The sequence below is a fragment of the Halyomorpha halys genome, unplaced genomic scaffold, assembly GCF_000696795.3.
Source record: "Halyomorpha halys isolate HHAL.00 unplaced genomic scaffold, Hhal_1.1 Scaffold106.1, whole genome shotgun sequence".
NCBI classification, from domain to species: Eukaryota; Metazoa; Arthropoda; class Insecta; order Hemiptera; family Pentatomidae; genus Halyomorpha; species Halyomorpha halys.
Window position 1 is genome coordinate 707,764 of NW_027111449.1, and position 26,235 is coordinate 733,998.

The 26,235-nt window shown below is 29.7% G+C and overlaps 2 protein-coding genes across 2 annotated transcripts in view; both read left to right on the top strand.

The window, feature by feature from the left end:
• The first annotated feature begins 1,241 nt into the window (after positions 1–1,241).
• On the top strand, positions 1,242–14,045 carry LOC106677678 (dorsal root ganglia homeobox protein). Its single transcript, XM_014415738.2, has 6 exons — positions 1,242–1,329; positions 7,851–7,985; positions 10,348–10,459; positions 10,733–10,853; positions 11,556–11,671; positions 12,614–14,045. The coding sequence occupies exons 1-6, from the start codon at positions 1,258–1,260 to the stop codon at positions 12,721–12,723; spliced, it is 666 nt and encodes a 221-aa protein (XP_014271224.1). The 5' UTR covers positions 1,242–1,257; the 3' UTR covers positions 12,724–14,045.
• Positions 14,046–25,659: 11,614 nt separating this feature from the next.
• The window catches only part of LOC106677711 (chitooligosaccharidolytic beta-N-acetylglucosaminidase), a 102,129-nt gene continuing 101,553 nt past the window's right edge, over positions 25,660–26,235 (top strand). Inside the window, exon 1 of the mRNA XM_067049446.1 lies at positions 25,660–25,774. Within this exon, the coding sequence (XP_066905547.1) occupies positions 25,727–25,774 (48 nt within the window). The 5' untranslated portion in view covers positions 25,660–25,726. The remainder of the gene's footprint in view (positions 25,775–26,235) is intronic.

Sequence of the window (26,235 nt, forward strand, 5' to 3'; positions counted from 1 at the left end):
AGACATGAGTTGCGCATATTTGGGCAATAGGGGTAAGTAATTTTTAATCGCAGCGCATATCAAAAGAGAATAAGAGTAGGATAGTATGTAAAATTATATGATAGTGATTTTTTTTTTTTTTGTTCCAAGGATTGACAGCATATTTCAGACATTATTAACCCAATGACATATGGTACGACTTGAACCAATTTAAAACTTCATTCTTAATCCAGTGACTTGACTGGCCATTCTGATATTTATAATAAAAATAAAGGATCGTGTACTTCCATTCCTACCATGCGCCATGAAATACTAATTGAACATGTGTAATTACTACTTCATCCAATGTCACCATTCTTTACAATATCGATGAATGTTATAGAGGTAATACCTTCAGAGTTTCATAAAAGTTTTTTGTTTAATTAGTCTTCCTGTGGCTTCTTAGACTGAGGGAAGAACAGCGCCTTCAGGTTTTTGAAAATTACGAAAATATTTTTTTCCAAAATGGATTTAAAAGGCTGCAAATGCTGAATTGAGGGAACTACCCGGTAAATATAATTCAGATCGTATTGGCGAATAAGATTTATGGTAACATCAACATTAATCAAGAGCTTAGTAAAGAAAGGATCCCTAAAATTAAATAAAAACCGAACCGACGAGTAACGGCCGAGTCGTCGACCGAAGCATAGACGAGAGGATTGCACTAGGACTGACCTGGAAGATTGGGGTTTGGATGGGCGTCATTGGGTATATGTGTGTAGCCAACGATTGGTGATATCGGCATCGAACCTGTGGGTTCGCTAAGCCTTTATTATTATTATAAATACTCGAATGGCTATTTCCATTTGTTTAGCCGCGTAGTAATATTTTGATGGCAGTGTTGGTCCAACTTTCATTCTTTTTTTTTTTTATTTGTGTAATGTGTACATCCCTTCCCTTTACCATGGAATCCTTTTAATGAATTCGAGTGGTTGCAGCTAAAATGAATCGGATGGTTTTGTATAGGACAGAGGAGAGCATTGGGTTTCGGTTTTCTAGCAAAAAGAGGACAAGTGGAATGAACAAGGGCATGTATATCTATAAACCCAACTCTAATTGGTATCACTGCCTCTAGATAAAAAGCTACGACCGGGCTAATTGATCAAGTGAAATCATGGGGTGGCTGAAGGGAGGTCAATAAACCGGGGGTAGGGGTAGCTGGTTGGCCAATAGGAACGGAGGGGGCGTGGTCTTGCGAAAGTTTAAAGAGGGTTGGTTCCAGTTTGTGGCGGCAGAACCATGGCAGGTCCGTTCATATCACCTCTGCACGGAGACCTCCTCACCGAGTATATGTTCGGCAGGAGAAGGCAGGTATGTTATAGCAATTAATCATTTTTATTCATTAATTAATTAAATTTCCTTGATTATTGTTATATTTATTGAGAAAACCCAACACTAATAATGTTGTGTTAGTGAAAATAAAAAATAAATTTGTTAATAGATTATTTTTTTAATATTGTATATTCGATGGAATAGTATTCTGTGTTTATTAGCAACTGGACACAGTTTTGCAGCAATTTTGTTTTAAGATTTTTGATTTTAATATTTATATTTTGTACACCTTACCCTACCCTCACACCATCAAACATAATCGTAACCAAAAGTTACTTCTATTGGCATATAATTAATTCAGTTCTGAAATAAATTTATGATCTAAATTTCATTTTGTTGCTAAAAAAAAAATTACATACATGATTATAATCTGTTCTCTAACATACATAATATTCCAATATCTCTACTAATATAAAATCCTTCTTAAGGCTTTATCATTATCATTATCTAATGTTGGATATTGGTTTTGAGTTAACCAATAAACTAAAGGTGAGTATATATTTCCGATCCAATATATATATTGCGATACTATCATGATGACGGTGGGTATGTAGAAGTCATACAGATGGGATTATCCTGGTCTCTTGGACCTCCAAGAACGCCTGAGAATCACCTTTACTAAATAAGGACTGTTTGTTCCCATACTAGTTAAAAGAGCTTCAGAGGTTCATTCGGGATGTTCAGTGAGTGACTAGTGATTCTTGAAAAAAAGAATGGTAACTCTTTTTAGTGAATCTTAACAAAGGAATCGTGACATCCATCACGGTTTTAGTGAGTCAAGAGTCAAAACGGAGCTTATTTCAATGAATCCCCTCTTCTACCTACCCTCCTGTGATGAACTAGAGCTAGCTCCTTTTTCTGAATCAATCATGAATCTTTTCAGTGCATGGATCCTTCTGATGTCATTAGGAAGAACGGTTCTACTCATCTCTAACTTTTACAATACCACTGGAAGAACTGACTCATTCTAAATGTGTTCGCTCCTTCATGTATAAATAAAGTAATTCAGATGTCATATATGCAAAACATTTAACTCCCTAAACCTCAAGTAACCCCTTTTCGTAAACTCTTTTTAATATTCAATATTTAACGTTCAAAAATCACCCGGAAAATCTTCTCTTGTAACGATAGAACACAAGTACACGGCGAATCTAATTCTGTGCGTTTACTCCAAAAGTCTCTATTAGCATTAGTTCACTATTTTTTTAGCAAATCATATTTTAAAGTTTACATTTTCAATAGCTAAATAATAAAATATATTATGGGTATTTAGATCATGTACTAAAAATGATTCTACTAACCTTTCCGATTTACTCTGAGATGATGGAAAACGTTCTGTTGGTCTAATCTAATGTAATATATTAAAATCATAAATTCTAAATAATTTCTTTATTCCCTTTTTAAGTTAAGAAAAGGATTGAGTGATGAAATTCAAAAGTGTGATTTAATTAAATATAAGTACATAAGAGAGAATTTCATTATTTAATGCTGCTAAAAACAATGGATTGCTACTAGTACACATCATACTAAACAGTCCTGGGATAATATAAGTAATTAACAAATTTATAATACAATATAATTACTAGAGTTATAATAAAAATAAAATGTGAACCCTGAAATAGAAGTATTATATACAAATCTCTCTGTATTGAATTCCATCAAAATCTTTGGATCTGACAGTCCTCCCATCTACATTTCAGTTTACCTGTAGGAGGCATGTTTGGCAGATTTGCGCTGACTATTCCTTTACTCACATCATACGCGGTGATAATGTTGCCTCAATTATATTTAGAGAGTACAGTTCACGGCATTTGGTGTTGTGTAACCTTCTAAATTCTCCCGTTGATTCATGATTCTTCGGTTTAAATATTCTACAAAATACTTATCTTAACTTAAAACTTACTTACACTTACTAGAAATTACTCATCTTAAAAAATCTCAAGGAGTTGTTCTGTGGGTATGATTGGTCACGTTTCGAATCCGCTAGGAATAGCTGATACTGTAGTTTTGCAAAGGATCGGGGAACTAATTTACTTAGGCTGAGTATGCCCGGGAAGAATCTCCTTAAATAAGAAGAGGGGAATAAATATACCATTTTTCTAGATGATCCTATGCAAAAAATATGTTGTTTACATCATAATAGGCAGAAGTTACTAACAGCATCCGTGCGTAGCAACCTTCAGATTTAATAGGAACTTTTCAGAATTAACCAATAGCATTTTGATTATGGCTTGTTGTATATTCGTTTACATTTGACGCATAATCAATTGAAGTACCTGCAACAACAAGAAGACTGATCCATTATACAAAATATTAGTAAAAAAAAAAAAAAAGAAGTTTTTCGAATTTAATTTAATTTGTTTTTGTTTATTGATATTTTGAACATCTACGAAACTCCTTTTCTTAGAGTGAAGGAAAAAGCCTGAAAGATTGGAGCTGCCATCTTATTCCAACAACGCCCAAAATAACACAACTTAAGAAACAAAGAACTATAGATAGTAATAAATGCTGACAAATTCTTCAATTATTGATACCAATCATTATACTCATTGAGAACATAAAATTGGATGTTATAAAGAAAAATAATTCAGTACCTTACTGCTCGGTATCGTCATACCGACCGACTTCGTGTTGATGAAGTATCAAATTTAACATTAATGAATTAGAACATCATGTAAGAACCGATTATTCTAGGCGAAGGATATTACTTTTTTTTATACGGTTGGTTTCGGAGCTGTATACATTTATGGATTGTTGTTCATGGGCGGCATAAAATGATTACCATAATACAATATTTTAACATTCCACGAAAGTAATAATTAATAACTCTTGTTAATTATTACAATACTCAATTAATTTAAATTAATTAATCATTATATACTAAGTTATTAAACACTCTTATTGCACTCATAGATTCCTCGATAAACGTAACAAAACAGGGGTTTGAGAATTTTAACAATGTTTAGTATTATTTCCAATCAAACATTAATCGTATTGAACTTGCTTTTATTTATTATATCAACATATCTTTAGGCACTTAGTTTAAGCCTGACCGTTTGTAAGTATATAGCACTTTTTTAACCAAATGGTTCAACCGATTTTCAAGTTTGATTGCGCAAATTACTGTATGAGATTCCGTGGTACTTTGATAAAAATTAAATAATATTTCATTATTTTGGAAGAATTCTCCGCTTTTTACCCGTCTATGGAGTAGTTGTCACAAGAACGGAAGTGTGTTTAACCTCTTTCTTTGTAAGAATGTGCCATATTGAGAGGGAAAGCTTTACCCGATATTTAAGTTTGTTGAGTCAAATTATTTCCTCAATATAAAAGCTTTTTGGTCTATGTAGGGCATCTGCAGGACTAGAGCTGAGACTGGAGAGACCCATGAACTGCTTTGTAAGATTTATCTTAGGTTCTCAAGTCTCCCGCTGGTATACCGAGTTGAAGTGGCTCTATCCAATCTCCCGAAGGCAATACCTCCATGGTGTTTTCCTATTCCAAATTCTTAAAATCAAAAAACCTAACTACATCCTTGATCTCCTCACTATTCGTTCATCCATCCACTCATTAAACATCAGATCCCAACCGATCGATTTATATATGTCCTCCTATAAAACCGCCTTCTTCAGCAAATCCTTCGTCATACGTGCAACCTGCTTCTGGAATTCTCTTCCCATCTCCATTCGCCAATTCTCATCCATTCTTTCTTTTAAACAACACCTATTCCTTCACTAATTGTATTACAAAACCTCTGCATCATTGTAATAAAATAAATAGACATACATTGATTAACATTATAAACAGTAGTTAAGCCAATATCCCAATGTAATTTTATTTTACTTACTCGAAATGACATTGTAATTGTAACATTGAAATTTGCAAATGCTTGCCAGACAAAAATCGTAATGTATGAACCATGTATTTAATCTTAGGGGACGTATGTCCCAGAATAAAATTATTTTTTCATTTCAAGAAAAGCTCTTAAAGAATTTAGTCACCTACGTAACCTTCCCTCAATCAAAATGTGAAACTACAAAATTAGATTTGTGTTAAAGCATCTCCATTCACATCTCAGCCAAAGGTCACATTCAAGCTTTTTTTTATTAACATTTTCCCTAAATCTCTCCTCTAACAAAATACCTTCTTAGCATCAATCTGTTTTATGAAATCAATTTGTTTTAATATGGAGCATCAAGTGTTAAAACAAACTTAGCAGGCACCAGGCTGGCGAAGACCACCGTTAAATAGTACAACTTTGCGCAGAGTGGTACAATATATAGGCCACGCATTTAGGATTTCCGAACGTAAACTAAACCCCTTCTAGCGGCTGAATGATGTTTCATCTTTGTCACTATTACTCCATGTCATTATCGTGAAACAGGTTTTTAAATCTACCGATCATGATCATACTTTCTGTGAAATGTTTCCTAACCACGAAATCTATTAACCATTTCAGCATTTAAACAAAAGGATTGCAATTAACATTAACACCTTATGTTTGAGATCCTTGCCCTGGAGATTATGAGATAGTGAACAGGGTCAAAATTGGAATCTGTGTGCCTTCACATCCCTCAAACTAGTGATAAGACAGCTGCCCAATTGCACCTGGGAGTATCATACCCTTCTCTCCTTCAAAGAAAAAGTGTAACCAAAAGAGAGAAGTTAATCACACTCTTGGAGCTCAGGTTTACATTGAGGTTAAGATGAGTGTATGCCATTGTAATCTGAACTGGAACAGAAGGCAGCCAGTGATTGGTTCATATTCCCCTGTCATGTTCTTGTAGCTCCACAAGGCTCACTTTTTGGCTTCACTTTTCTTGGTAGCTTACATCCTGTATTATACTCATTACTCCTAGACTAGCACATCTAAATGGATATAAGTGAATCCATTATTAGACGGCCATCTTGCTGGATTGTTCATGTAAGCCTTGTGTAAAATACAACTGGAGACCGGTAACAGCCAATAGGGATACTTAGAGACATTAAATACTAGAGAGGACTAGCACTCAGTGAAATGATAAAAAATGTCATTTCACTGTGCGCTAGTCCTCTCTAGAATTTAATATCTCTTAGAATCTCTGTTGGCTGTTACCACTCATATAGACCCTCGGTTGCAAAATAGAACTGAAAAAATCCACAATGTTAAAATTTCTGTTTATGACAATGTTTTGAAACAGGAGTCACATACCATAATTTAATACTGACATTAAAATACAAATTTCTTAAAAATGCTTTCACCAATCTATGAAATCACCCCTAAAGAATATGGCAAATTCAATTAACAATAAATGTTAGTTTTTAAGAATAAATGTCTAAATTATTAACACATTGGGCTATATTTTGGAAAAAAAGTTTGTTTTCCATATCTACCCAAAACCACAGGTAAAAAACCAGTTAAAAAGAAAACCTCAATTAATTAAATGGGAAGACAATCAGTTTATTTGAACATTTCAAAAACTTTTTCACCTAATAAAAAAACCTATAAATTATTAATAAATATCAACTTTTATTTTTAAAAAAAATGATTACAGTAATTAGAAAATTATTTCTAACATAATCATTGTCACTGATTGGGTTTTTCTTTCCCCAAATTTCTTCCACTGCTTCTCGAACTAAGTAAAAGGTCTTCAGCTACATTCTTCCATGTGTATCAAAGAATTTGTATCAAAAATTGCCTGGTGTCAAGTGAAATTTGAACCTGAACATTTTAGTTTTTATGTTGCAATAGGAAAAATCTTTTTTCAAAATGGACAGTATAAATCAAATTACAATATATTAATGATAAATTTATTATCATCACATTTAGAATGTGATATTGTATTCCACAAAAATGTGGAAGATATATTAAAAAATTATTTAAAAAGCTAAAATTTTCTTTACATTAGAGGGTGAGGATGGAACCCTTCCGATTGAATCTTTTAGAAGAGTTATTAAATATGACATTTGTTGAAATTATTGGTTTTGGATTTTTGGCCAATTTGAAGACTTACAATTCAGATTTGTTGAAGAATAGATTGCTGTCAATATCTAGGATTTTATTAATTATACCCTAAATCTAAAAAGTTAAATGTTAAACATAAATAAATTCTACAATATCAAGACAAATGAACAAACTTATATAATAAATATTTTGAAATAAAATCCAAATAAATAAATATTGGGTTGTAAAAAGTTTTGTCCATTCTATAAATAGTCCTAAAATTATTTATCTCCTTGTGTTTATTTATGCTTATTTTCAAGTAATATTCAAACTCTATTTAGAGAACAAAATTATCTTTATGGAAGTGTCAAAGGAACTAACTAAAAATAAAAAAGAGGCCCAACAATTTCTTGAAAAATTAATAATAATAAATCATACAACTCAACATTTTTCTGTCCATAACACCAAAGTCGACCCAGAACATCAAGTATGCATCATGTTCTCAGTTGCCAATGCAATATCTAAATTTTTTTTTCTTTAAGTTTAATATTAAAGCTTTTTTATTTGCATTTTCCAGAGGAGGAACAGGACAACATTCAGCCCTCAACAACTTCAAGAGTTGGAGTCGCTCTTCCAAAAAACTCACTATCCTGACGTTTTCCTTAGAGAAGAAGTGGCATTAAGAATTAGCTTGTCTGAAGCCAGAGTTCAGGTGACTAAATTCAATCTTTCCTTTAAAATTTTTCATAAATAAGACAGCTATGAAATTGAATAAGTATTAACTACTTAAATAGTTATTTAATAAATATTGATCTACCATTCCTCTCAAATGACCAGATTGGACCGTACAGTATTAGGTCACTGATAATAAACAGAATCACAAGCTTATTCCCCTTATTACCCATTAGGTTTTGCACTTATCAAATTTTACTTATGACTTACATATCTAAATGGTGGTTACAATCAAGATGGGTCAAATTCAAGCGCTTTTATTTCTTAGAGATATTTTCCACAATGGGTTTTGTTTTATTTTATTTTCATAGCAAATAACTTACAGTATGTTACCAGAAGGTTGGACTAAAACATTTCAGGTTCAGTCACATAAGAAAGAAAGGAAACTTTCATAATCAAATTCCATATTGAATTCCCTAACCAAAATTTATTCACAGATTCATCCGATAATCAACAGTTTACTCTTTGGAGCCTAAGATCAAAACTAGTCATATGTATTAACATACTGGCATCTAGATGAAAGACAATCATGGTACCATCTTTGGATGGAAAAATGTCAATTACTAAGTAAATAAAAATATCACAAAAAGGAATTGGATTATAAATTTTAATAAACTGACCATAGCTGGTAAGTGGAATTTTGAAGTAACCAAGAGCAATAAGCTACTTCTACATCAAGGGTTATAAGGAAAATTGGTTTCAGTTTTACTTTATTGGTTTCTGTTTATAAAAAGTATTATATTGTTATAGTGAAATTGAAAAATAATATCAGATTTTGGAGAAAGTCACTTCAGATGGCACCATACAATTATGTTCAATATATATTTCGATGAAATACAATCTATAAATAAAGTATTCTATCTTCAGAACTAAAAATATAAGGGAAAATTTTGCAAATTTCATTATTATGTCACAATTTTGACTAGAGCCAATCTAGATGCTTTTATAAATGAACAGTAATTGACATGACAAAATAGAATGGAGATGACAATATTAACCTAAAAAATATATGAATTGTTTAGAATTTATACTTGTTCTGTTCACTTTTTACTAAAAATAATTTTATTTGAAAACTTAAACTTTATAGCATCTACTCTTTACGAATGGCTTAAACACAATTGACCAAAAACCACTATATACCAATAAATATTTAATATATAAATGAGCATTCAGTCATATTGAAAAGAAACAGTATTTCTCTTGTCTGAAAATTTAAAAAATTAGAGAAAACTTAATATATGGATACAGAGTTCATGCTTCTAAAAATAAATTCACTTGTAAAACAACATGCTATATGCCTATATAAATGAAGATGTGAAATGAATGAATGAATTAAATCATTTGGCTCACAAACTCAATCTAAAACTTAAAAAAAAAAAAAAAGCTACAAAAACTTGATGGAGAACTACAAAACTAACAACAATTATTTTTTTGACAATTTTTAAAACAGAAACCACTAGTCCAACAAAATAATAGTATAACTAAATTGCTAAAATAGTAATTTTTGATTATGTTAGTATGCTTTGAAATTAAAAATTCACAAGTTTTAGATCACTTCAAAAATTCAATTGAAGATGCCATTTAAAATGTGATAAACTTTTTTCGTTTAGCTCGAATTCAATACTTTGGAGTTCTTTGTTCTGGTGTAAAATTGTTGAAAAACAGACATAACAGCTTTTGAATCCAAATGATTCATACGAGTCTTGGCTAAAGGGGAGAAGACCAAGGGATAGGCTGTGAAAGAAGTCGTTTGGTTGTACTTACGAGAACAACAGTAGTCTGTGCAGGATTACTATTGGTTAATCTATTATTATTTTATTTAGGAATAGATGCTAAAAGATGGGATATTGATATAAAAAAATATTAACTAGATTGAGATGCAATTTTAAACACTTTTGTAAGTGTAAAAAAATAATTAATTTTTTCTCTAAGGATTGGGCATAGCAAATAAAAAGTTAGTGAAACTGATCAAATCTAATTCTGTTCACAGTTTCCTTAAAACATGCAAGTAAAGGTCATAAATAAAATAAAAATGTGTAAATATTAATAAAAATATAATTTAAAAAGATACTTCATAGAAGTGCAGAGCACAACTGCAGTTATACTGAGCCCATGAAGCTATCACCTGATATCTATTTATAAATAAGAAGAATTTCATTTCTTTGAAAGAAAATCCTGAAAAGTTATTTTACTTCCCAATATTAATTTTAATTGTTTTATTCTAATGTATGTTTGGCTAAATATAGCATCTAAGCTAGCAGACCTTGTATCTTAAATAATTAATAAAATTAATTTTGTATAATTAGACAAAGAGCTTGTATATCTATATGTTATTATGGTAGGTGTGGTTCCAAAATCGAAGAGCAAAATGGAGAAAGCAGGCAAGACTTCAACTGCTCCAAGATGCCTGGAGGATACGTTGCTTAGGCTTGACTACACCACCTTTACTTATTGGTGATTATTGTTACCTTTCACTTATTACAAATATTACATATTGGTATCTGACATGAGTATGGGTTTCTATAATGAGAAAAAGCTGATTTATAATGATATAATTATTTTCTCTACAGATAGCCTATTACTTACTATTATGTGTAAAAATATCATATTTGGTTATGTTTCATAAAATATAGTTTTGGCAAACTTCTGAATTTAGTATTCCAAATATTTTAAAATATTAGTAGAAAAGATAGTGCTAAGTTGGTGGTATCTATTTGTCTTTTATAGGTCGAGGAACTCAAAATGGACTTCTTCCTGAACATGATGAAGCTTCGTTGCGGTTAGGTACTACACCACAACTTAATAATTCTACACCTGAACCACTCAATTACAGATTAAACTTACCATGGTAAGGTATTTTATTATTTATGATGATTTTATTTAGTTAATTGTCTAAAATGCAGTGAAAAAACAGAGTCCATTTTTTTCAAAGTTGAGCTATCAAATCTCGGTTATCTATTGAGTTTGAACAAAAGCTTTCTATGCAACTATTCATTCACTTCATGTAATCACATGTGATTCAACTGGTTTTTAAAGAAATTTCTTCACATCATAATCTTGAAAAAATATATAAAGAATAGTGGGAAATGAACCTGACAGGTTTTGGAATTCTACACTTCATATGATTGTTTAATTGTTAATATTTCTCTATGTTATTTTCATTGTTTTGATTCTTATTTTACTTGTTTAAACAATGTTAATTGAAGTACTGATGTGGAAAAAACTAAATAAAAAAATATCTAATTTTTATATATTCATGGCGAAGACACCGATAAGGCCAATAAATTATACACAAGTTAATCCACTGAATGGTAGCTTCACAAATCATAAATTTTTTGTTCAATCTTAAAAAATGAAAATCTGTATTACTTTTTTTTTTGCCTCTCATGTAAAATTCCTTTTTGTGTCTTACTGTCTTTTCCATACGAGTGCCTCAATTTCGTTCATCTATTAATTATTTTTAAAAAAAAAATTTCAATAATAAAATAACATAAATCAGTTTGATGCCTATATATCATTGATTGTAAAATACCATTTTGAATAATTGCAGTATTCCTTCGATGCCAGAAAAGCCTCCTACGAGCCTCCAGTCGAGCTATTCCGTTCAGAGCCTCACTTCTTCAATCTGTCCCTGTAATGTCCCACAAATCCCAAGAGCCATGACAGGTAAAATTGTGGTCCTATTATTATTATTATTATTATTTTTTTTTTTTTACAAATTTTTATCATTAACTCAGCTGCATAGTAATCTTTAAAGAAATAATTATATGCATTTAAGCTTAGATTAAAGAACAGCTATGCTGCCAGTTAAAAGTGTATGACAACCAGTTTTGTTGTGTAAAAAACTGCCTTGATGATACTTACACATTTCTAATATAATCTATATGCTTTTAGTTGTATCTGTATTTCTTGTTTTAATAAGTTAAGCATCAATATGTACATTTTTCTCACCATTTTGCTAAGTATTTTCCATCATTTTAGGACAAATTATGAAACTGTTATATAAAAAGTACATAAAATTTGTTCATTGAATTCTATCATTATTTTATTTTATTTTTTTAATTTGGGTCTTTTTAGATTCAACTTCACCAATTAATGGCTAGTTTTAATTTTTTTTTTTTTTTTTTTCTCTAAATTTGTTTTATTTTATATAATGTTTTGTACTGAAGGTTCACTTGAAAAACAATTGTAGTTTTACATTATTTATTCTAAAATACATTGTATTCCTTAGCTGGAAATGTGTTCGCTTTTGTATTACTTTAATATACTTTCGACACAATGCAATCAGTTATTTCAAAAACAACATTTTTCTATTTTTAAAAACCATACTTGTCATTTCTGAAATAACCAATTCAATTATATTCATTACAATTCATAATATCTGTTGGCTTTATTAATCACTATAATATTTTTTATGACACCTTTAAAGTTTTTTTTTAAACCAATTTAATCATTTTCAATACTTTATTAAAAAACTTAATTAATCTTTTTTTTCAAGCAATCCAAATGAAATGTTATAATATTTATTACTTGATTGATAATTCTCATTTAATTTATTTAAACTAGATAATCATGACTTAAACAATATTTTTTCATTATTTTCTCCAGAAAAAGATCAAAACTTGAGCAAAAGCCCTAGACCTAACAGTCCACCAACGCCTACAGAAGGAACTCAAGATCTCAGCAACACACCGATAAATTTTGCTGATCATAAGTAATGCTTCCATGACAGCACCAGCTTTGAACTATGTTATGTTTTAATGTTACACACCGTTGTAATGTTGAGTGAGTGGCAAAACTATTGTAAATAGGAATTGACTGGGAAAGTTAAAAAAGTGTATTTCTAGTCCCTCGAAAAATTTATCATGATAATCATAAAAGTTGTTAAAGTTATTTAACCAATGTATGTTTTAGAAAAATTATGATTAAACTGTATATTGCTTAGAATTTATTTTCATATCATTTCACATATGTAAATGAAGAGTGATCTGATATAGCACACAATGGAAACATTCGTTTTATGGCATACATTAAAAGCAAAACCGTGTTGCTCAAGAGGATTTGGTGGATTTTCCCTGGAATGACATTCTTATTATCTTATTCCTTAACTATTTGGGCTGAAATAAAAAAATCATGTTCAAAATAAATATTTTATAATTCACATTATTTTCAAATTACATATAATACATGATAATTATTTAAAAAAATATTAGTACTTTTTTTTATGAAATTACTGGAATGAATCATCATATTTATTAATGATTTCTTTTTTATGAATCATATATTGTGAGCCAATCAAAGCATAGTAACTACTTTTATTTGAAAACAATTTTAAGATTTATTTTGAGGAATATAAAGTATTTCATGTTTATCTGTGAATGTATATCTGTTCTAACTTTTTAAAGGAATCTTTTAATTTAAAAATTTCTTAAAAATACTTGTATTAAACAATTTTTTTTTTATATTTATATGAAATGAAGTTTTGTACTTTTTTTGTATGAAATTAATAACCATTTCGTTCTGTGAAAGTTCAGTATAAGGAAAATCAACTATGTAGAATTATCATGAATCTAGTCATAAATGTAAATAAATATTTTAAAAATTAAAAAGGATTCCCATTTAAAATAAAATGTAGATGATTAACATAAATGTTCACTTAAAAAACATATTCTTTATTTTATCACATTCCATCTTTTTTAAACGTGATTCTTCAATTGAGGCATTAATATGGAAAAGCGTGAAGGACGTTATTACTAAGCTGGCATTAGACAAGCAATAATTAAATTTATAATAGCCAATAACAAGAAGTATAAAATGCAATGCAGGCAATATGAATCAAACAACGACATCATTCAAACAATAAAAAAGTTAGTAGGAGCACTTTTCTTTTACATACTTTTCTATGTTAATGCTTAAATTAAATGTAAATAGTATTTATAAATGTAAAGTAATTTATTATTTCAATAATTATTAAGGATTGTTATATTTATATTTAATATTTGTTAATTATAATATTGTTTCCTTTTACAAATAAACTTAAGGAAGGACTTTTTAATATTGTGTACTTAGAGACCTCCTTCCCATCCCACAATTTGTAGCAAGCAGCTCTTTTTTTAAAATATAATCTTTAAATATCATGTAATATGGCATTACAACCCTGTGCATACCACAGAACCCTCAAGCAGCCTTAGCCAGCTGCCTGTATCGAATCTGGCCACCCTACATTCAAGATATTCAAAATTCATCTTGTGCGATGGTATCTGCCCTCTTGCTCTAGTACACTCTAACTTTCCTTCCACGAACTTTTTAAATATAGTTCTCCTTCTAGCTACATGGTCCACATCAATCTGTTTATTTTTATCCATGTCAGGTTTTCCCACAAAATGTTTTTAGTCTTCATTGTTGTTGTTTTCTCCATCAACCATTTAAATTAGTGGCCTGAGATGTACATAATAGCATTCTTCCAAAGACATCTATTTCTTGTTCTTTGATATAATCCAATTTTCTGAGGCATATGCTGGCACTGCTTTAATAAGGATTTTATACAGCTTTCGTTTTAGTTTTTCTGGATAAAAATGAGCTCATTAGATTTTTCTGAAGCCCAAAATAACATTTATAGACATTAATCATTAATTTGTTTATTTCCAGAACTAAATTAATACAAGTGCTTGTAACACTTCCTGGAGGTTTTAAATTACTCTCTTTTTGTAAATTTTAAGAGACTATTTTTTTCAAACTCCTGGATTCCCTTTGTTCTAGATTAACTCTCGACTTTAAACTCCCTGAAAAATACTCAGTTCTATCCTTTTAGAAATATACTCATTTTATATTTTTATGCTATTACTGCATTACTACTCATGGATATAATATACATCTTATGACTTCATATTTAGAAAATAATTTTATTTACCAAAATATTTAAACATAATAGCTGAAAAAAAAATAATAAATACAGTTCCAAAAAAACTTTGTCATCTAAAAAATTTCTTTTACTTGAAAAATAATTAATGAAATCATGATGAAGGAATAATTTTCAAAATATCTAATCATAGTTTGCTTAAATATATTACATAAATCAATACACTAAACTATTTACAGTTTATTGATACATCCTAAAAGACTAATAATTTAGTACAACATAATTCAAAGTAAAATTTATAAATTTATATTTAAAACAATATCAATACAGCCTTAGCTTAGATACTATTAATAAGGTAATTTTACTTTCCTTATAAGTTAAAAAGGAAATTTCTCAAAAATCCATTATAATCATCATTTCTGTAGCTCCATACAATGCACCGATTTTGGTATACCGATGGGAGTCATTTACCAATTTATGGAATTTATACTAGGTTATTCGATATAAGATTTTCTTAAATAATTGGAACCCTTTGTTCATTTTTTAAGAATATAGATATAGACTTCTAACTAATTTTATTTCCCAACAACTTTTCTCATTTTCAGTAATTGTTAAGATAATAGTGGAACAGGTGCTAATAGACTAGAGACATTATCTTCTTTTAACATTTTCCTTTCATGGTGCATGTTTCAGAGCTATTTTCCTCATTCCAATGTTTGTTTGTTTTCTGACTACTTATTGATTTTATACCTGTATTCATTGTTCTTATTTTTTTTTTAACATTATATTACAATCATTTTTTTACATTCTTGGCCAGGTTCTAGTCAAAAAATTATTTTAGTTAGATGGTTCAGAACATCTTACTTAAAAATTAACATGTTTTGGCTTTTATTTATTATTATTTTATTTTATTCATCCTTTTTAATCTAGAACCTGGCAATGAATGATAAAAAAATATTGAAATTAAATTTTTTTAAAATGTATGGACAACAGGAATTGGCTTAAGATCAATAGGTGACACAAGTCTACAAAAAGAACCTTTTTGAAATCTGATTTGACAATTTTGGCTTTTCTTTGGTGTGCTGAAACCGAAAATGTACTCAATTTTCTTTCATTAGGTACAGAGTTTTTCGCAAGTTCGTGATACTTAATACGGGTTTTGTAGTTGACCAATCAGGGAAATTTTTTATAGCACCTAGAGTACTCATTCTATTAACTTCTAATTTTTATAATATCTAAAAGTTTTTAAAATATACTAAATGGCACAAATTGTGCTCTTCTAGGTTCATTCAAATTTGAGATATAAGATAATGTATTCACAAATGTTTCAATATATTTGAGTTTCTTTTAAATTAGCAAATGTATATATGTATGTATAGTTGACCGTAAAAATTGATATATTGTTTTTTATTCTTTTCATTGTATCTTTTTATTTTTATTTCTATCATTTTATCTTAACATATTTTCATTTTGTATCTTTTTAGCCCTGATGAAGCCCTGCAAAGTGGGGCGAAACGTTGGAAAATAAATAGTTGTAAACTATTTTTGTTTCACAATTGACCGCAACCCTGACCATCTCCCTGTATAGCAAATGTATACTTTATTGGTATTCTTACAAGGAGAGAGATACGTCTTTCCAACGATATCAAATCATTTGTATTTTGTCTAAATATACATGAGTAATAAAGGTTTCTAGTTGATGTAGTAGAATATGTAAAAAAATTCACTATCTCTGGCCACTGAGAAAAATTATAATTGTTTATTTTTTTACTGTTATTGAATGAGCAGACATAGCATTTTAATTTTTTTTAAATAGAAGAGTAAAGTAAAAATAATGATAGAAAATTAAATTAAGAAATATAATTCTTTAAAATTTAAAAAAAAAAAAGATAAATTAAGTAGGTTCAAAAATTATAAAATAAAAAAACTAACTTCATATGCTGATCCAGCACTCCAAAAAGAATCTGATATTCAAATCTCCAACAATAATAAAACCTTAAAATTCTTGTCACTTGTTAGAGAGAGGGGTCGAATGCTTGGACATTTTCTTAGATCAGCTAGAAACCTTTATTACTCGTGTATACTTTGAGTAAATTCAAATGTTTTGAGACTGCTAAAAAGATGACTTTACTCTCATTTTGTTGCCATCAACAAAGTATACATTTTCTAGATTCAAAGAATTATAATTATATGTGTTATAGCTAATATTTCAATTTCAAATTGATCTATTTGTGCTATCTGGTATATTTTAACCTCCTTTTGGAACCATGAAAAGCTAAGGTTGATAGGCTGAGTACCCCAGGTGCTATGAAAGATGCTCTTGGAACTGAAATCACATATCATGAATTTGTGATGTAAGGAAATGGAGATCATTTACAGATTCAGCACACCAAAAAAAAAAACAACAAAAAAAACACAAAGATCAGCCAAAATTATCAAATCAAATTTTTGTTTGTTGGCCTATGTAATTAGAAGAAAGTTAAAAAAAATGTGAATAGAATAATATCAAAATAAATATAAGTGAAAGTATGTTAATTTTTAGTAAGATGGTTCAGAAGATAAGCGAAATAGCTCCAACACATCACTGATGTGAGGAATTAAAATGATAAAGATAATATTAGAAGTAGAAAACTGCTCTGTAATTTAAAATTAAAGAATGAAGACTTATCCAAAAAATGAATATATATATATTTCCAAAATACGCATTTTATAATGAAATCTTTACTGGATTACCATTATCCTTCATACTTAAACAAATGAACAGCTATATGAATTCAATGATGCTGATGAATAAGACAAAATAAAAAATCTAATGCCTCAATTATATCTTGTTGTTTATATAAACAATATTAATGAGTTAGAGTGTGGGGTGTTGCTGTGACAACTTATTGGTCGAGAGAAATCTAAAATTTTTCAACAATTTTGGATGAATTTCCTAACTCATTGGAGGTCTGGGGTGTATTATCTTAATTTTCCCTTTTCCAAAACATTTTTGCAGAACTTAAGTGAGTAGAACTCTCTAAACAACCTTTATAAGAAAGTTTGAGCACAATAACCTCTTTGAATAATATATTACCGCAATTTTCGCCGTCTGATGTAGTTTCTCAAATTTAAAATTTTTTAACTTATCATTTTTTAAAATTTATTAGTGGAATGATTCCCCCTACTCTGGTACAACAGCATCCCTGTTTTTATTTAGTCATAAAGATCCATAATTGAATTAGTTCCCCATCATGAGACCAAACTTTATATTTATCTCCAAACGCTATTCTTGATGATGGGATTTATTCCAATTTGAACAGATCAGGAAGACAAGATGTTGGTTACAATGGTAGATGGGAACAAGTTCCTCGTTTCTCACTGACAGAGAGATGGGTTTGGCTAAGGTTGCCAAAGTAGTACCGCCTAGTAGACTTGGCAAAAAGGAAGTTCATGTTGACGAGGGAGAAGTTGGCACGCTCTGTTGAGGATGTGAACAAACCCACGGTCATGTCTCCATTTCACAGGAAGCAGTCGTCCCAATTGGCTTCAGTCCGCTTCATCTCTAAAAGTTAGGTCGATATTTCACTCCATATATCGATAGGTAACGTCAATTATATACGAATGAGGACTAAAGGAATTACAGATTACAATTAAATTTAGCGCAATCTGTTTGATTATTACTTAATTTCGTTCATCAAAAATTGGTTTGAATATTGAAATACGCGTCATAATTCTTAACCCCTGAAATAAATATATTGGAAATAACGAATCATAGTTTATTGGTTAGTGTTTCAACGTGATTCAGTAAATAAAAAGACATATAGTTTGTAGTCTTTAAGTGGAAATTTTAGATTCATATTGCTACTTTGAATAGAGCCACTCTGACAAAAACAGTTTTGATTTTTTTTTTAAATTGGACGGACGCATTCCAAAGATATTATCGAAGAAGGTTACTTTCTTTACTTGAATCGTCTTACAGACTTTCCTAAAGCTATTAGAGTTCTTAGAAATTGACTCCAGTCTATACTCAATCTATAGTACCAAAACTAACTTAAGACTGCTTCCTAATCTAGGGCTACGGTACGTTTTGTCGAGTAAGTTTTAGGAGAGTCCTAAACATTTTTTGATGAATGTTTTTTAGGGTGTCTAAAGTATGAAAAATCTAAATTTTGTTTTCTCTTTTCCTGATAATTTAAAAGACGCACAGTGTTCTATGTATCATTTCATTATATATTAAAGAAGATAAAATTACCTAAAGTTTTAATTGGAATGATTTTTTTTGTTGATCCCCTTCGTTGAAACTATGAGATAGCAATATAGTAAAATGGGGACCAGAAAGAAACCACGAACGAAAAACGTGACGCCACTAAATTGAAATTCTTTGTCAGAGAACCAAAAACCATAAATGAACACTCTGAACTATTGCAAAAATTTCGAAACCATTTTCTGGGCCTCATTTGACTTGGACTTCATCCCGTCGCTTAGTCAACTCGCGATTGTTGCAAAACGAAGCACATTAGAAATAAAATTACAGGTAATTTTAGCTTCTATAATTTAGTATGAAATGTATGGTTTTAAAGTTATAAGTAATAAATAAATGTTAATTTTATTTTTAACAAAGTAAAAAAAAAATGTCTCCATTGAGATTCATTTCTGGTGCTTATTTGACTGAACTTGTATAAGAGATGTTTCCCGAAAATATATAAAGAATTTAGTTCAGGTTGATAAAAAAAAAAAAGACAAAATTTTCCTATTTTAGGGAAAACATGATCAATATTAGGGCTCTTTTTCTATTCCAGGAAATATTGGAGGTCACAAAATTCATTGTTAGCATAGTGAATGTTGAGTGAACTGATAAAAACTGTTCCTTCCTCGTTCATCAGGTTCTCCTCAGGATACGTTTGTCACTTAATTTTTGCCTCCATTTTTACCGTATTTGAATACTAAACAACCTCAATAAATCTTAATCTGCTTGTGTGAAGTGTGAAGATATATGGGGCGTTCGTCTGCTCCTGATAACTTCGGCTTCACATCCTGTTTTACATTTTCATTAAAACATTTACATTTTTTATATTATTATTCATAAACATGTACCTTTTCACAAATCCCCATTATACTAGTCTGGATTGATCATTAACATTTTTTTAAAAGACATTTCAAGGAAATGTCTATAACTTGGATGAATTCATATTCCTTTGTCACATTTAAATTTCACGACTCCATTTTGAAGGATATGGCTTAAGTCCTACTCTGGTGCGAACATAATTCTGTTCAATGCCCCTTAAACTGGATATGTAGTTGAGAATATCGGAAGAAACTATTGTTGATTGAAAAAGATATGGAGGAAAAACATCTTTTCAAAAGATGACGCGTACATTTAACTGAATTATTTTTGTTTAATATCTTTTGAACATCTCATTGATTTTATGTATGAAGTAAACATATGTATGTAAAAGTGATTACAAAATCATCTGAATGGGTTTGCAAAAAAAAATTCCAATTGAATAAAAAAAAAAACAAGTGTCGGCGTTTGATAAAAACTGTGATGACCTCAAAACAGATACAAGCAAATGAAGGCAATTTTCAGTCTATTTAAGCCGTTTGGCAGACAAACTAAAACTTTTTTTAACTAAATTAATTTTTTTCTGAGGCTAATTAAAAATATGATAATTTAAACTACTGGCAAACAATTCCAAACATCACCAATTCCTATCCTACTCAGATCAATCAAAATATTGAACCTTATACAGAAGTGGAATTCGAGAACAATAAACGCTGTTGTTCGAACGGATAGAACAATGTTTGTTCTTTAATCTTGCAAACCACAACCATAGAGAGGGCGTTAATTTTATTTTTCTCGTTCGATTACAAAGGTTTATTATTGAAAATAATACAATAATACATAACATTACTCTAAGGCAATGAATAGGATCGATTTGCTGACTGGTGAAATTGAACGGCTTTCCTGCTTAGTATGACGTGAAATAAAAGTAGTGACGTCTTTTATTTAATTAACTTAAGTAATCAATTGAATAAATGTAAATTATTGTATTTAATATTATTGTTAATTGGTTATCATATGGGCCACCCACACAGAAAGAGGCAGAGGAGATATCTAGACCATTAGTGACGTTCCAATCGTTATATTGGAGTTGAGAAAATTTTAAAACTGTTGTAAACAAGAATTCTAAAAGTCAAATTTTTCTTTAGCCTGTCAAATATTTCGGTTTACCCACTTGATTAACGAATAAGGATAATATAAAATTGTTTAAAAAAATAATTAGCATTCATTCAATTGACTGTTTAATACAATTAAATCCTTTATACGTTTCATGACGGGATGTATTAAAACATAGATTGGAGCTTAGATTGTTTAGGTAATTGGAAGTATTCCAAGGGTAAAAAAGAGATTCAACGATAATAATATTCTTTATTTATTCAGATACAGGTCCTATAAGAATAATATAACAGGCATTGAAATTGGGATTTTTTAGTGTCTTTAAGAAAAAGACAGAAATAAAAAATTAAAAAAATGAAATGACATAGCATTATAAAATATCTCTAATATTAATAAATTGGAAAAGATGAGAAAAAATTTTTTACATAAAGAAAAAGAATGTTTATATAAGTACAATTAACTTCCAATAAAATAAAATGAAAAAAAAAAAAAAAAAATTAAATAAAGATAATTAGAAAAGTAATAATGTTTATATACATACCTTATAAGTTTCAAATGAAAACTCGGAATAATAAAGAATTAGTGAGGGTATGTCTCTTGACGAAGGGTACTTGGGCTAGGCCACTCTGTGTTGATAAAAGAACTATGATAATGGGGAAGTTTGAACAAGGCTACAATGTGGAATGCTACGTCGCTGGTGGAGGTTCGAGTTGCATCTAACGCGCTAGAGTTACCTTCCTCAAAGCATTCAATTCAGATTGTTACCCTCCACCGAAATGCCCTATTACAATAATCTTCAATACAAAACTACCTGACAGTTAATGGTCTGATAGAGTATATAAATAAATAAATAATTTTTATTCTATTTTAGTCTCAAAACATTTTTTATTCCTTTATAAATCCGACGTTTCGGCCAATTCGGCCATCCTCAAGGACAATATTAATACATTTTTAGTACCACATAATTTAAAAACCGACTTTATGCAGGCTGTTCTGCCCAGGTCATTCATATCAGTCTACAAATTACCCTAATTAGTCAATTGTTCACATTAAATTAAAAATTAAAACTTTATAACAGTCACAAATATTTATCACAATATTTGTTGTGATAAATTATGACGAAGAAGGTTTAATGTTTTATAATGTGGCCTGATGTAAATGACCTGGGCAGAACAGCCTGCATAAAGTTGTTTTTTAAATTATGTGGTTCTAAAAATGTATTAAGATTGTTTTGTTTTTTTTATTCTTTCTCTTAAGTGCCTTTATTTTTTTTTTTAAACAATGGATAAAGTAAAATATTAAAGAGTTTCATGAATAAAGGGAAGAGAAAAAAACATATAGACATTCGATTTGAACGGGAAAAGCCGAGACTATCCGACCTTTCCTCCCCTTTCCCCTTCCCCAGAACCCTCTAAAACAGAAATAAAAAGTGAATTAGTAAGTGCATTACTGTGAAAAAGAAAAGTAATTCGTGTTGTGTATTACCTTTTACTACCTTTGGTATTTTAAGGTTACCTGTTATGTTTAATGTTATATATAAGCTATCCATTCAAAGGAGCTATTTTAAATCCGGAGGTGAGGGGCCTCCTCGTGTTGTATCGCATATAAGATAAAAATAAAAACATTAATTAATAAAGACGATAGATAATGGTGAAATAATAAGAAAACAGTCAGACCTTTCCCCATCGCATTAAAGCTACTGTTATAGTCTTGCCAAGTACTAAATTTATATTTGACATTCCCACCTTGTGAAACCCTAAAATGCGGATTTTTGTTGCAACGGGAAAATAAAACTTTTTTGTTCTTAATTTTCTTTCATAGGCTTCCCTGGTCTTTAGATTTTTTTTCTTCGAAAATCACAAAAATAGATATTAATTCTTCTTTTTTTTTTTTTTTTTAAATAATTTATTTATTGTTATTTACAACTCTATAAAAATACATACAACAAGTACATTTGCTATAGGTGATATATTGGCATGATACAAAAATGTGGAGAATCCGCCCATTAATACAACTTCAATGGATAAATTCAACATGAGACCAATCAACGCAAAACTTGGGGGCGTATGTAGATTAGTAAGTGAAAATAGTACGCGCACCACAGCTGAGTTTTTCTTCCTTTAGTATATTAAATAAAGTATAAAAACATTACACTAATAGAGTGCATAATGTTTTTTAAAATAAATGAAGGTTTAGTTCAGTCTATATTTGTTTCTCCCTAAAATTACTTTGAATACTGCTGTTCTAATGAGTTATCTCTGATATTTATTGCTACTTCCTCCACTGTTAAAAGAGAAGAGCGGATTCCAGATGACCCTGTGTGATTTGATCCATTCAGAGCAAAAGTGGTGTTAGTTTTCTGTTCCCATCAAAACACATTTTCATAAAATAATTATTATTTTATTATAACTGAGTGTATTTACTTTTAATGCCTTTAAGCATTTTGATATGCTTGTGACCAAATAGTTTTGAAAAAAAGTAGTGCAGTGCGGGCATCACACAACTTCCATGCGTCCCCAGATTATGTGTCGATTGGTGAGCTCGCAATGAAGTTACCGTTATTTTTGTTATTTTAGAAAAAACAAGTTTAACAAAGATGACGAATTCTTAATGCAATCGGGAAGGTTCGGGTACCTTTTTTTCTCCTTAAGTTATTCATAAAATTCTTTAATATTTTGATTTTATGTATTGCTTATTATTGCTATCAATGAGAGTATTTTATTTTTTTTAAATAAACAAAATTAAAGGCACTTTAGAAGAAGATTTTTTTAAATATTTGGCATTTAAACACTGTTAGGCTTAAACACTTAGAACATCAAAACATGTATTTATGCCAAATACTACAATTCGAAATTTTTCATGATCAAAATACATTCCCTTACTATATATTCCACATATAGATGAGTGAAATTAAAAATAGTTATTTCTAACTCAAACTTTGTAGAACTATCTTGAATATTTTAAAAATTCCAAATTCGACTTACACCACTTTTTCACACAATTGGTAATTTTTTAATGCTAAAACATTTATTTTTAAAAAAAGTTATCGCAAAAAATAAATAAAGATATTAATAAGTAAACATTTATTCACATTTTTCCCCCTATTATAGTCGTACCTATACTATATATTTACTCCTTATAATTATTCTTAAGAAACAATATAATATTATCTTGGAAGATTTCTGTTTTTTTTTTCTCTGGCCTTCATACTTATTTATTTAAATTTTATATTAATAACATATTCATCTCTCAAACGTTTTTGACCGTCCGTCCATTTTCAGGTAGTTTCCCTAAAAATAGTCATTGACTAGTAATTTGTTCTTTTTTTATAGAATTTAACTATAATAAAAGTTTATTAATTTATTGAAATACAGCCAAAATTTGTTTTATTTACACTTTTTTTTTCAAACAAATTTATTAAGTAGTGTTTTATTCAAAGGTAATTTATGATATTTTTGTTTGCTTCCTAATTCATTTGAAAAATAAATTTTGTCCAAAATAGGAATAAGACTAACATATTAGTTTATATAGCTTTATAATTGATGTATGTTTTTAAAAAAAAATAAATATGTATGTGTTATATTAATTTATATATTGTAGATGAAAACCACCAAGAAATAATGGCAACTGATACATGGATTAGTATTTATGAAACCGAAGAGTTTTAATAACGGCTGGAGTATAGAGTCAGAAAAATTGTTTGAAAATGGCCAAAGGTAAAAAAGCCGAAACGTTACTAAAATGTTGATATATTAATGTATGTATAAAATAAAATTGTTACAAAGAAAATTAATAACAAATTTTTCATTCTTTCACAGAGTTATTTTTGTACAATGTGGATTTACTATAGTCCTTAGGAGATTTGTTTCCTCCATCATTCTGATTATAGTATCTCTCTTTCAATTATATAGGAATTTTATGATGAGATAAAAAAAATTCTAATTTTTATTTGATGACAAATCCCCATTAAAATTTTACTTTTTTAAATGAGAAATTAAAATTGTTTTGATTCATATTATAGTATAATGAAGAGAGTTAAAGTAGAATTCATGAACCTAAGAATTTTAATAATATGACTGGGTTGTTGAAGTAGAAAAAAAGTTCGAACACAGCTAAAAGTAAAAAGGCCGAAACGTTAGTAAAATATTGATGTTTACATGTATATAAGTATAGAATAGAATTGTTAGAAAGAAAATTAATACGAACATTTTTATTTTTATATAGAGTTATTGTAATTTGGTTCTAAGGTAATTTTTTCCCTGGATCATTGTGATCGAAAGTTAATAAATTATTGTATACGACCTACTGATTATGTAGAAAAAAAATGTTTTTTATTTAATTTTTATTTGATGAGAAATACTCATTAACATTTTGTTTTTGTTTTCATGAGAAAATTAAAATTGTTTTGATTCATACTAAGGCATAATGAAGAGAGTTAAAGTAGAATTTATGAAACTAAAGAATTTTAATAATATAGCTGGATTGTTGAAGAAGAATAAACTTTGAAAACAGCCAAAAGTATAAAAAGCCGAAACCTTGAATATGTTTACATGTATATGATGAGAAAATTAAAACTGCTATGATCCGTATTATGGCATAATAAAGATAGTAAGAAAGAGTAGGAGGTGGTGGTGCGTCGTCTTGGCGATGCGATAGACTACGAAGGCCAGCCAGTGAGCCACGGGTCCTCGCCACAGCAACAATGCGGTGCCGGCCCTCCTTACAGCGGGGCTGGGTATCCTCTCTCAAGGTAGGCCTTCTATATAAACATCTAATCTATATATAGCGTATAAACAGTGCGTGTAAATATATCGGTGGCCGAGCAGGCATATATATAGGAAGCAGTGTAACGTTCAGCTGACCCTGCAGTCTACCGCAGGGCTTGTTTACAGTGTTTTCTCAATGAGTGCGTTCACAGAAAAAACAAACAAGAGGATAAGATTCGCTATCTGTCTCCCGAGAGGAAGAAAGCGCGAGCTGACCCGATTTCATAACAGAACGCTAACAAACAACTTTACCACTGGGCCGCTCGTTCGTCATCTCGGGATTAGTGATAACAGCTGTTTGGATTAGAACACTGATAGTGAAAGTCGCACCTTCTCACCTCCGTATCGCCTATTACGATTAACTATAATCCAAGAGACTTTTTAATGTATTTTTTATAATGGATAGCTCATATATGATATTAAACATAACAGGTAACCTTAAAAT